Source organism: Podarcis pityusensis (assembly GCF_964106645.2).
Source record: "Podarcis pityusensis genome assembly, chromosome: Z".
Taxonomy (NCBI): domain Eukaryota; kingdom Metazoa; phylum Chordata; class Lepidosauria; order Squamata; family Lacertidae; genus Podarcis; species Podarcis pityusensis.
Genome location: NC_138044.1, coordinates 13,552,229 through 13,565,942, shown reverse-complemented (window position 1 = coordinate 13,565,942; position 13,714 = coordinate 13,552,229). Strand labels below are relative to the sequence as shown.

At 45.6% G+C, this 13,714-nt stretch overlaps 1 protein-coding gene across 1 annotated transcript; it reads right to left on the bottom strand.

The window, feature by feature from the left end:
- Positions 1-3,473: 3,473 nt before the first annotated feature.
- Positions 3,474-12,924, bottom strand: LOC308468801 (telomeric repeat-binding factor 2-like; the record flags this gene model as incomplete). The annotated part of the gene is given in 10 exon segments (XM_080991215.1): positions 3,474-3,993; positions 3,996-4,041; positions 4,876-4,961; positions 6,231-6,349; positions 7,030-7,523; positions 8,594-8,740; positions 9,103-9,124; positions 9,756-10,023; positions 11,642-11,865; positions 12,815-12,924. Coding segments are annotated over 10 exon segments (1,650 nt in total). The 3' UTR covers positions 3,474-3,859.
- Positions 12,925-13,714: the final 790 nt, after the last annotated feature.

Here is a 13,714-nt window from a genome sequence, read left to right as displayed (position 1 = left end):
TATTATTTTGTAATGATACAAAGGCTTGTTTAGCCAATAAGGTGTTCGGGGCATCTGTGAGGTTGGTGAAAAAACGCAGGAATCTTAAGTGGGCCCTGGCAGACACAGAAGGTAATCCTACTTCCACTCTTAGGAGAGCTGCCGGAATACTCTGAGGGAGGCCTAGAATTCTTCTGAGGTAAAAATTTTGGAAGATTTCAAGCCGTTCTAACAGCTTCTGATTCCATCCCCAGAGTTCTACTCCATATAGCATCTGGGGAATCACTTTTCCAACAAAAGCTTTTAGTGCCGGGATCACCAGTTGCCCTCCCCTCGAATAAAAAAAGCTGAGCAGAGCACCGATTGTCCTACGTGTTAGAAGGGCTACAGTCTTGAAGTGGGCAAGCCAGCTAGATGTAGCTTGGAAAGTGATACCAAGATATTTTAAAAAAAGACACTGTTCAATTTTGTGTTCATCTAAAGACCATCTAAATGTGTGGCGAGCTCTAGTAAATACCACAATTTTTGTTTTGTCATAATTTATCTTTAGAGAGTTTTGGGAACAATAAGCTGCGAGCCCCTCCAGCATGCTATGTAGGCCCCTTCAAGTAAGTGCCATGACAGCCATGTCATCAGCATATAGTAATATATTCAGGTGTTTGCCTTCCAGGGCAGGAGCTGATGACTTATACTTTGCCATATGTTGAACAATGTCATTTATATAGAAATTAAAGAGGAACGGCGCTAACAAACAGCCCTGTTTAACCCCTTTCCCCAGTGGCAGTGGGTCAGTATAGTTGCCTGACATCCCAGTTCTGATTTTAACTGTGGTGTCTGAATGTAACTCTCTAAGTATTTTGAGAAGTTGTCTATCAATATCTGTTTCATATAGTTTTTGCCATAATTTGTCCCTACAGATTGAATCAAAAGCGGATGTGAGCTCTACAAAAGCCACAAAAAGTTTGCTCTTATGTACCTTTGTATACTTATCTATCATTGTCTGTAGTACCAAACAATGGCCTGTTGTACTATGGCCCTTTCTAAACCCTGCCTGTTCCGGATTAAGCAGGTTAGAGTGGTCAGCCCAGTCAACCAGTTTATTTAGCAGGTAGCGAGTATAAAGTTTATACACAATGTCCAGGAGACTTATGGGGCGATAGTTTGAGGGGTCTTGGGGGTCTCCCTTCTTATAGATGGGGGCTACCAGGCTCAGTTTCCAGTTTTCTGGGATTTTGCATATATCATTTATTACCGTAAAAAGTTGGGCCAAAATAGCAGCCCACCACTGGGCATTTAGTTTAAACACCTCAGGAGGAATCATATCCTCACCGGGAGCTTTGCCATTCTTGAGTGTTTTAATTAGCTGTAAACATTCTGATTCGGTAACAGGATCCCAGCCCATTAATAGATTGTTTTTAAGAGGAGGAAACTGGCTCGGTTTAGCAATGTTTGGAGCTGTATATAGCCGGGAAAAATGTTGGTACCATAAGTTAGATGAAATACTGTTGGTTACAATTTTCCCTTTGGGTGAAACTCCCTGAGCAATTATTTCCCAGAACTTTTTGTCGTCCCGCAATTTGATCGCTTTGTCAAGTGCCTCCCATTGTTCCTTTCTGTAGAGGGATTTCTTAAATTTTAGAGTATTTTTATAATGAGAACGCCACCTGTGCAGGTTTTCCAATGAGGACAGGGTCCCTTCCTGTTTTACCTTATTTTGTAATTTCCTAAGCAAAGATCTTAGATTCCTACAGTCTTTGTCGAACCAGGCCCTCGAGTTGTTTTGTTTTTTGGGAGGGTTGGAATTCGTGAGTAGTGGGAAGAGCGATTATTATTATTATTATTATTATTATTACAAAGCCTTTGATGGTCTGGAATTCTGTTATCTCTTAACATTTTGCAGACATGCCAACTAGGCAATCACCTTATTACAGCAATAGCTAAACTCTATTCAAATAATTCAGCTGCCCTAACAATAACAGACTCCTCAGCAATTGCAATCTGGAGGGGGACAAAACAAGGTTGTCCCTTGTCCCCACTGCTCCTCACCTTCTCTCTTGAACCATTCACTAATATCCGACGTCTTAATCCAAATGTAAAAGGATATCCGAGAGAGGGCAAGGAGCATCTGCTGACAATGTATGCAGATATTGTTGTGATGATAAAAGGCCCTAAGGGGTCAGCCTGTGCATTAAAGGAAGAATTAACCTCCTTTTCTGAAGTGGCAGGTTTAAAAGTAAACATTGGAAAATCAATGCTGATGTTTTTCAGTCTTCCACCACTGACTCAAATACACACTTGTCATATTCTTAATACACCTATGTGCTGCTCTGCATTTAGAGACTTGGGTGTGCCGATTCTAAAAATCATGAGCCATGAATCTAAACTGAGTTATCCCATTATTTAAAAAATTTTAGGCTCTATTGCAGCAGTACATATCATGTTAATTCCTTGTTTTCTGTTCCTCTTTCGGGTCCTCCCTACTTTTTTCCAACTTCCAAATGGCAAACTAAAATTGTTTCATATTTCAAGTTAAGTCTTCAAGGTTGCCCATGAAATTTTTTATTTATTTTTTATTTTTAATGAAGGTGGTTGGGGTTTACCAAACCTCTCGGTATACCATGATGCGTTCCAATAGACACAGCTAGGTTTCATGATTATGAAGGATGGTAAGAAATGGATCAGTTTGAAGAAAAACAAATAGGCCTAGGTCTGCTATGTGCTTTATCTTTCAAAAACCTTAATCCTTAAAATTACTGCCCAAATGAATAACCCATATTTACAAACTAAATTGAGGATATGGAAAAAAGGAAAGTCGACTCTCCCCAGGTTGTTCACTGCTCACTGCTCTGCAGGCATTTGCCAGTCTGAAAGATTATACTTTAAAAGCTAAAATAAGGAACAGGGTAAAATTAGGTTATTTCAGACTGTGATTTTTTTACAGGAGTAAGACCAGTAACTTTAAATGTACTAAAGATGGGAATTAACTTTAAACAGGCTTCAGATTCTACAAATTAAACATTTACTAAAGGATCTGATAAGTTAAACTACATGCAACTTCTTTTGAATGATCCAAGGTGCCACTAAGTAATGGGGATACCCAGGAAATAGTATCAAAAATTTATGGTCACTTAATACAGAACCAATTTGGGGACTCGTCTAGCCTAAAATCAATATGGGAATATGATCTAAAAGTAACAACGGAAGACTCAATTTGGAAAGGCATATGGACGAACAAACCCTTCAAGTCAATGTCTGCAAAAATTAAAGAACTTTCACTCAGAATCTTCCACAGATGGTATAGGACTCCATCCCAACATCACATCACCTATAAGCCCCTAATATTGGTGTGGATATGACACTAAGGGGACAAATATACATTTATGGTGGACTTGTTCCTATATACAGGTTGTTTGGTTCCTGGTTCACATACAGCTAACAGCAATAATAAAGAACACAACGGAATTCACTCCGGATCTTTTTATTTTAACAGTGTTCCAAGATACAAAAAAACAACGTAGTATCTAAAGAACTCATCACTTTCTTACCAACTGTAGCAAGGCGGTCCATTGTCCAACACTGGAAATATTTTGATAACTATGCAATTGTATAGTTTGTGTGTGACACAAACACAATTGCAACACAAAATGTGTGAAACACTGCAGTTTCAGTAAAAATAACATTTAGTTTTAAATTAACTCAAGGCGATGCCTAATCTTTGGAGTTGGTCCAGTGTGGTGGGATTTTATACAGTATGTTATTAATACTAATTGAAGTAAGTTGATTCCAAAAGTAAATAAGAATGTTTGCCTATCCTGCTGGCCCAATGCAATACACTGCAAAAGTATTTCTGGCCCACCCTATGTCCACATAGCGTTGAAGCTCAGCCACTTGCTTCCAGGTCATTCCCCAAGAGCCCCTGATTCTTCATCGTCCGCCATCGGTCCTTGATCGCCACAGGCGTCCGGTTCTTAAAGGGGAATGCCTGGCAGATGGCTTTCCACTTCCCTTCCCCAACTTCTTCACACCTTCCTTAATCCACTGAGACTCCTCTGAAGTCCAGATCTAGAAAGAAGAGGGCACAGGCTCTCATGAGCAACCATCAAGTGCTGCAAGACTTGCCCCCTGCCCCCATGACAGAACGACAGATACCCCACCCTCTGGAGATGGCTCCATGGCTGTTGCTAACAGAGGATTACCGCTGACATGGGCTGTAGCCCAGTGACTCACAGCAGGCAAATATCTGGCCCATATTTCGAGAGATTAAACCCAACTTGGTGGCACACTCTCCACACTTAGTTCTCCTTCTGCAAAATGTGGGTAATAAAATTCAGCCACCTTACAGTGTGGTTCAAGAGGCTATCAAAGATAGCAGATATGACGTGCTGAGATTGCCCAGGCTTCTTGGAAACATCTGGGTATCCAAGACTCTTGATCAGTGATGGCCAAACTTGGCCCTCCGGCTGTTTTGGGACTACAACTCCCATTATCCCTAGCTAACAGGACCAGTGGTCAGGGATGATGGGAATTGTACTCCCAAAACAGCTGGAGGGCCAAGTCTGGCCATCACTGCCCTTGATTAAATAACTAGGAGATGCCCCTTAGTCCAGTGGTTGAACACGCAGAAGATCCCAGCTTCAAACCTGTGACATATCCAGGTAGAGCTGCGAAAGAGACACCTTGCCTGAAAGCCTGTAGCACAGACAATACTGAGCTAGACGGACCAGGATTCAGCATATGGCAGCTTCCTATGTTCCCATTAATGGGGATTTCATCAGTTACTTCATTTGGGAGAGGGGGTCCTCATCAACTGGCCTCCATTTAGAGGGGTCTTATCAAGGCAGACCTATCTGTCCTCACTGGTGTGCCCAGCTCCAGACTGGGTATAGGCTTGGTTACCTTCTTTTTAGAACCCAAGAGGGAAGTGCTGCTGCTGCTGCTGCTGCTGCTGCTGCTGCTGCTGCTGCTGCTTTTGTCCTTCGATTCTGAAACACAAATTCATTTACAAACTTTACAGGATGCATGGAACCACTCAGTATGCTGGTTATTGCTACTGGCTCAGTAATTGGGAGGTTTTACCACTACTGTCCCTCATCAGAAATCCAGGGTAGTGGTCAATTTCTACGCAGCCCTTGGCAGCATGATGCGTAGGCAGCCAACTACTGATGAAACTATGTTGGGGTTGCCATACGTCCAGGGCATGCCAGACATGTCCTCTTTTATTACCGTATATACTTGAGTACAAGCCGACCCCAATATAAGCCGAGGCACCTAATTATAGCACAAAAAACTGGGAAAACTTATTGACTCGAGTATAAGCCGGTTCACCACACAACAAACCTGGTGGTGGTGGAAGCGGTGGAAGAAGAACAAGCAGCCCAAAAGGGCTGCTTTCGGGCTGCTTGTTCCTCCACCGCCAACAGCAGCAAAGGCAGAGGAGGAGGAAGGAGCAGCCTGAAAGGGCTCCTTTCAGGCCGCTTGTCCCTCTGCCGTTGCCTCTGCCGCTCGCAAGAGCAGGCATAGGAGCCGCGGTTAGGAGAGGCGCAACGCAGCGCCTCTCCCAACCGCAGCTAGAGGCGGGCGGGACCAGTGGCTAGAAAGGGCTTTTTTCGGGCCGCTCATCCCTTCAGGTGCTTTAATTAGAAGAGTGCATGGAACCATGGTTGAGCATTCTGCAGAACAAGAAGCCAGTCTGAGGCAAAAGGCAATGATTTTGTCCGTGCTGCTGCTGTGCACTTGGAGCAGGCAGTCCAAATATTTTACTTTTTTGAGCCAAGAGCTGTACCCCAAAACCCCTCTGCTTACTGTGTACAGGATACTAGCTGCTTCACCAGGTTCCAAATCTATGGAGCAGACAATGGGAACTCAAAGCTTCTGGCCTGACATTCAGAGGAGAGCCTCAGCTGCTTGGCAGCTTTGCTATTTGGAGAGTAGCTTTGCTATATTTCTGCAATAGCAGCCTTGGGACAAAGAAACCTTGATCATGCCGAGCAGTGGCGTAGCGTGGGTTGTCAGCACCCGGGGCAAGGCAAGTAATTTGCGCCCCCTAACCTGTGGATTTGCGCCCCCTAACCTGTGGATTTGCGCCCCCTAACCCGTGGATTTGCGCCCCCTAACCTGTGGATTTGCGCCCCCTAACCCTAACCCCCAGATGTTGCGCCTGGTGTGCCCGGCCCCCCCTGCACCCCCCACGCTACGCCACTGATGCCGAGCACCCAAAACCGAGCAAGCAGATTCAAACAGTTGCTGCTTACCCAGGTGTCGGGGGTCTCTGAGGGTCTCGGGCCGGTCCCGGTCCCTATGAACCTCTTCACCACCTGGGAGATCCTCTTCTTCATTCTGATCTGAACAAATTAGTCTCCTCTTAGCTAATCTGAATGGAACAGAGAAACACAAGTGAGGAAAGACTTACCCCACAAGGAGATGGGACAGGACTGAGCTGCATCAGTTAATGTCACACATAACCAAAATGATGGAGATGCTGAGTTTAAGTATCAGACAAGGAGTGAGGTTAATTTTTCACAGCAAAAACACTACTGCAGAGACCTATGACAGTTTAAATATGAGCAAATAGCTGGTGGCAGAAACCTAAACCCAAAATGGTGCTAAGCCCAGCCCCCTTGAAACTGACGGAAGGAGGGAGGGGGGGAGAGAAATAACATTTTCTACCTTTTGTCTGGCAACTGAAGCTAACATTCCAGGCATCTGACAAAGCAGAGTCTGGCACAGGTGTTTCTGCCACAATAAATTTGGTTAGCAGTCTTTAATGGGGCCAGAGACCGTATTGTCAATTCTGCTATCTTTGCAATCTGAGTAATAAAGATTAAGACAAGGTATGTGAACCTGATTCTCTCGCAACCTGATTCTACTAGCTGGGGGAGAAGATGCAGAGCAATGCAACCCTACCACTGCAAACCACCTTTGCCTTCCTTGGAGCTTCTGGGTTGAGGCCTAAGGCCTTCGAATGGATTCCTTGCAAAGGGGAAAGTGGCACCAAATGCTTCATGCTGTGCCAGCTCCCCAGCAGACCTCACAGCAGTCATGGACTCTTACCTCGGAGATTGGGAGGTATCATCAGGCTGGGTGGGTATTTGGGGCTGTGTAGTCTGGACATCCAAAGTTGCCGCAGGCCTCTTGGATGAAACTTGGCAGGAAGTTGGGAGGTTCCCGCTCTCTGACCCCATAACCAGTGTGCTTAGGGACACTGAGCATTCACTAGGGTGTGGCCTGGAGGCAGCATGGTTCTCCTCCTCTGCCTGGCACTCATCAACCACTTTAGCAACTTCCAAAACAGCTCCCTTTGCCTCCATCAAAAGCCTTGCAACTGTCTCACGGCCTCCCTCCAGAGACTTTGGCTGTTCTTCCACTGTATTGCTAAGCCCTCCCTCAGGCCTGGGCTCTTCCAAAGTCTCATCAGATCTTCCCACAGATTCAGGTTTATCTGCTGCTGCCAACTCTGAGGTATCTTTCACCATTTCCTCCTTGCTGGCCATTTCCAAAGGATTGAGCCCGGTCTCTATCTGATCGTCCAAATCCTTTTTTGCCATCTTAAACAGAGAGTGTGAACACAGTTACTAGACAACACTGCTCTACTTTCTTTTTCTTTTTCTACTTCTATACAGCAGCCATGCCCAAGCTGGTGCCCTGAAGATGCTTTACCTACAACTCCCCTAAGTCCCAGGCAGCACAGCCTCATGATGCTGGAGATGTTGGGTATTGCTAGTCCAAAACATTGTCAGGTTACAAGCTTGATGTACAGTGGTGCCTCGCAAGACGAAAAGAATCCGTTCCGCGAGTCTCTTCGTCTTGCGGTTTTTTCATCTTGCGAAGCAAGCCCATTAGCGGTTTAGTGGATTAGCGCTATTAGCGGCTTAGCGGGCTTAGCGGATCAGCTGATAAGCGGCTTAGTGGCTTAACGGATCAGCTGATAAGCGGCTTAGCGGATCAGCTGATAAGTGGCTTAGTGATCAGCTGTTAAGCGGCTTAGCGGATCAGCTGATAAGCGGCTTAGCGACTTGGGGAAAAGGGGGGGGGGGAAATCCCGCAGGAACTCGCAAGACATTTTCGTCTTGCGAAGCAAGCCCATAGGAAATTTGTTTTGCGAAGCACCTCCAAAACGGAAAACCCTTTCGTCTAGCGGGTTTTCCGTCTTGCGAGGCATTCGTCTTGCGGGGCACCACTGTATGTCAAATGTGACATTGCAGCCCTGTTCTGTTCTGCAGTGGGGCACTTTGCTCTTCACAAAAATATTTCCCAAACACATAATAGTTAGTCCAGTGAGAAGGCTTCTGTCTTAAGCCTCAGGTGTTGAATGTGCTTTTTTGATCACAGTGGTTAGACGGCAAGAGCTCTGCTGTGGCAATGTGGGTGATATTCAAGTGCTCCAGCAACACACAGGAACATAGGAAGAAAAAAAGCTGGCTCACATAGTTTTCCATCACCACACATTGAGTGACAGTGGCTCTCCAGGGTTTCAAGCAGGGGACATTCCCAGTCCTAGCTAGAGATGTCAGGGATTGAACTTGGGACCCTCTGCATGCAAAGCAGATGCTCGGCTACTGAGCTATAGTCCTCCCACTACTACAACAATCAAACAACACCCCATAGCCTTGCTTACCTCTAAGAGAAAGGGCTCAGAGACACTCCAGCAGCTTTCTAAAGACAGAAGTATTCTCTGCTGGAAAACTTTATAGGAGAAGTTCAAGATGGCTGGATGACTTAAGTTTTTTCTTCGGATGATTCTCTGCAACATTGACCTCATTTTCTAAGAAAAGGGAAATGTTTTTCAGAACTTGCAAGCAAATTGCAGCGCAGGGCAGAGATAAAAGCAATTTTTGCAGTCATTAGACGTTTAAACAAAACAAGCCAAACCAAACCACAAGAGCAGTCTAGGTAATGTCACTAATGCATGAAAGTAATGATGACTAGAGCACAATCGGTAGCAACATGTGCTGCTTGCGGATATAATTTTTCTCATTGCGTAAGGAGGAAAATAAACTCCTAAGTATTTAAGACACTCACTGAATTGGAGAATGTGGGAAGGACAAACCATGACTCTGCTTTGTAGTGAAATGACCCTACAAGAGGCACATTTCAACAACAACAACAATTGCAACATGAACATACCTGCTGAAAGCTCACCTGGGAACTTGAGTCGTTTGTCATGTGTTTATTCAAGATCATTCTGGCTTGTGCATATTTTTTTGTTTTTAATGCAGGTTATGACAGCCTGAAGAAGAAAGACAAAATAATGGTTTGCAACGAAGACTTTGGGGGAATGTTCCTAATCTAAGAAGATACCGTTTTGAGAGCTACCCCCCGGCAGTATTCTGGATCTGCTTTACCTTTTCAACTCAGTGGGTTTTCATTGTGTAATATTAGATCACTTATTAAAGAAAATTATTTTTAAATTCAAGTAAGGCAAGCTACTTAAATATCTATAGGCTAACAACATTGGAATAATGGATGCCTTAGGAGAGTCAGTCAAGAAGCCAATTTTTCCTGGGTTACCCTGGATTTCCCGAAGAAGGAAAACATGCTGAGTTCCATTAAACTCAGGCACCTTTGAGCATACATTTCTCTCCCATTTCATCCCACCATCTAGGAATCTTGCCTCCTTGCTTCTACTAACTTTTGTGAACTTATTTAAAAGCTTAATTTAAGCATGGAGAAAAATAGGCAAGAGTTAATCCTGGCATTGAATTTCAACCTTCATTAAACCCTTTCTGAAATATACTGCATTTTGAAACTTAAAGACAGCAGTCCTCATACTTTCTAACTAGGCTGAGAAACAGTCATCAGTGCCTACAGAAGAGGAAATGCTAACACTTACCGCTTCCTTTATTTTTTTTCTTATTTCTTCTACTACCTCAGTGTTTAAGTCCAGTTCATCCTTCATCTTATCCAAAATAACAAGGGCATCTTCAAGAGGCATTAACTTGGTCTTGGGATCAATGGTCCAATTTTCATCAATCTTAGACAGAAACTGCACAATCTGCAGCTGAATGCCAATACATTTCTCTTGCGCTAGGGGCCGTGCAAGCACAGCTGGAGAAGAACAAGACAGTCCAAACAGTCACTGAGCAAAATCAGATAGTTCAGCAAATCAGGTGTAATGAGGCTTGGGCCAGGGCACCAAAGCCCTGTCCCATACCTTATACCCCTGGCCATATACAGACAGCCAACTTCATCCCAACATGCCCTTTGGCCCAAGAGTCACTTCGCATTTGCTTGCTTTTTGTGTGTAATCTACAATATCCTTAGTATCCATATATACACAAACACATCGCTTTTTAGTGTCTTCATCTTTGTGGTCAGATATTCTGTTGGGGCTCCTGTTTTGTAGGGCAGAAATGCAGTATGTACAGGTTTTATTTACAGACATACAGAAATAATTACTGTAAGAAAACGGGTGGTAAAGTAGTTGAGCTTCTTAAAACTATACTCCAAAGGTGCTAGGCCATTCCTAGCGGTTGGCTTCTGGAAACCATCAGACTCAACTACAGGCCATACCCAAAACTCATTAAACTCATTCTCTTAATATACGCATCAACATTCTCCAATTTGAAATAGATTTCAAGAGGGCGCTGAAGTTTTCAGGTACAGTGGTACCTCGGTTTAAGAACAGTCCTGTTTAAGAACGATTTGGTTTATGAACTCCACAAAACCGGAAATAGTGTCCCAGTTTGAAAACTTTACCTCAGTCTAAGAACGGAATACGAACGGTGGAAGGGCACCGGAGGCGGGAGGTCTCATTAGGGAAGGTGCGCCTCGGTTTGAGAACCATTTCGGTTTAAGAACGGACTTCCAGAACGGATTAAGTTCATAAATCGAGGTACCACTGTACTTAGGAGGCTACGGGTGGGTGGGGGGATCCTAACCCTTCTCATGACCATCTGTGATGGGCTTTAGGAGGCGTTCATTTAAGGGGGCATGTATCCTAATCATCTTGCTGAGAATCACAACTGGCTGTTTTCAGACCTTCCTTTTGGGTTCTGTGCTGTTGGTTAGTTGTACGTTGTGCCTTTTCTTTTAAAATCGGTTCCCTTAATTTCTAAAGGCAAATGACAAGCATTCCAGGGATATAGATTGTATTATATTTTAAGATGCTTTAGGTTCACTTTTTCTTAAATGAAAACACCTAATGACTATTAAATGTGATGTATAAATGTAAATACGTAATAGTGACATAAGTGGAACCGGGGCTATTAGGCAATATATTTTAATGTTTGGTGTTTTAGTATGTTCTGATATACTGTATGCTGTGAGCCGTCCAGAGCGGCTGAGAAAACCCAGCCACATAAATGATAAAATTATTATTATTATTATTATTATTATTATTATTAGTTATTTACATTCACGTTCCTCAGCAGGAAATACAGTGGTACCTCGGGTTAAATACGCTTCAGGTTACAGACTCCGCTAACCCAGAAATAGTGCTTCAGGTTAAGAACTTTGCTTCAGGATGAGAACAGAAATGGTGCTCCGGCAGCAGCAGGAGGCGCCATTAGCTCAAGTGGTGCTTCAGGTTAAGAACAGTTTCAGGTCAAGTACGGACCTCCGGAACGAATTAAGTCCCCGAGGTACCACTGTACCTTGAGAATTATTTCACCCAGCGCCAATGTTCCCCAAATGCCCCTTTCGTAAAACTAACTGGTCTCCCCACCAGATACGACGTCCCGCAGCTGGCGAAAGTCCCGGCTGCGGCCGGCCCGGAAAGCCTGAAGGGCCTGGTGGACGTAGAAGGGGCCGGTCCAGCGGTTCACCGCCTCCTCGAGGGCCTTTTCGCGAGCCTCCGCGGCTCCTTCGGACGCTCGGCAGCCCCCTCCTCCATCTTCCCTCCTACCGTGCGCCAACACGCCGGGAAGGGGGCGTAGCGCAAGTTGCGTCCTTTAAGGATTCCTGCCCCTGACGTGGTCGGTGGGCGAGGCAGGAGGGCGTCGGGGGGACCGCCGAGAGCATCGCTGGCTCAGACCCCGGGACCCTGTAGTCTCAGCGGCGTCCCGGTCCCAGCGGGGCTCTTTGCTCGCTCCTCTGCCTGGAGGCCCACAAAGCGCAGAGGGTGGAAGGGAAGGCGATGGGCAGCGCGCTGCTTGCCCAGGGAAATCATACATGTGGTGATTTGAGCCCTTAAAGGAAATGAATTCCTTCCTCCATGTCCAGGTCTTCCAACAGTGTTCCCCATCTTAAATTTGGGCATCCAGGTAGTCCTGTACTGAGAATCATCTTCCCTGTCTCTTCCACTCTGTCTACAGAAACGTCGCACCCTGGAGATTTGGTTTGTGTGGTTTGTTATACTGCCCTTTCTCTTCCTGAGAGTCTGGAGTGGAGTTTCAAGACAGCCCTGGGAAGTAGGCTAGGGCAAGGCTTGCCTGAGGCTACCCAATAAAGGTTGCCCTCCCCTCCACATTGATTTTCCAAATACTCTTTCCCCCACTGGAGGAGCAAATCCTGCATTTCAAAGGGTTGGATTTGATGATCCTTGAGGAACCCTTGCAACTCTCTAAGTCTATTAAATCAAGGGGGCGGCCGGGCAGGTTCCCACAGACATCAGGCAGAGAAATCAGACTTGGGGAGGATAGAGGACGGAGCATAGCTGTCAACTTTCAGATTTGAAAATAAGGGATCAGCAGCCTCGAAAATAAGGGATCAGCAGCATAGCTGTCAACTTTCGGATTTGAAAATAAGGGAGGAGCAGCCTCACCTGTCCCGGGGACAGTCTACGGGATCTCGAACAATCCGAGATAGCAGCGGGAAGCAGCGGGAAACGGCGCTGAAATAAGGGAATTTCCCGCAAAAAAGGGAAGGTTGACAGCTATGGGACGGAGCACGAGGGCACTGGCTAAGGAAGGGGATGCGGCGCGCCCCCGGTGTCATCCCTGAGGTGGGAGTGACATCGCCGCCGCGTACGTCCCCCCCGACACTCGCCTCGAGTGGCACCGCCCCCATGAGACTGTCGCGGCAGGCGGTGCCGCCCCCGTGCTCGCCACTCCGCCCCTGTGGGACGATCGCCCCACCCCCGGGTGCACAGCATGTGCGCTGCTCTGGGTACCAGAGCTGCTAGCTCCGCCTCTACACTCATATATCCCCAGTGGAACCACACCTCCATGCCCCTGATATTTAGTTGCAGGTAGATATTTAGTTGATATTTAGTTGCCGTGTTGGTCTGCCGTAGTCGAAAGAAAAGAGAAAAATTCCTTCCAGTAGCGCCTTGTTGCTGTTGTTTAGTCGTGTCCGACTCTTCGCGACCCCCTGGACCAGGGCACGCCAGGCACTCCTGTCTTCCACTGCCTCCCGCAGTTTGGTCAGACTCATGTTTGTAGCTTGGAGTAGCGCCTTAGAGACCAACTAAGTTTGTTATTGGTATGAGCTTTAGCGTGCATGCACACTTCTTCAGGTACACTTAATATAGTGGTACCTCGGGTTACAGACACTTCAGGTTACAGACGCTTCAGGTTACAGACTCCGCTAACCCAGAAATAGTACCTTGGGTTAAGAACGTTGCTTCAGGATGAGAACAGAAATCGTGCGGTGGTGGCGCGGCGGCAGCGGGAGGCCCCATTAGCTAAAGTGGTGCTTCAGGTTAAGAACAGTTTCAGGTTAAGAACGGACCTCTGGATCGAATTAATTTCTTAACCTGAGGTACCACTGTATTTAGATAACATTATTTATAATATTTAGATAACATTAGGTTAGGAACAACTTTTACAAGGGGTAGAAACATTACAGAGAGGTTTTC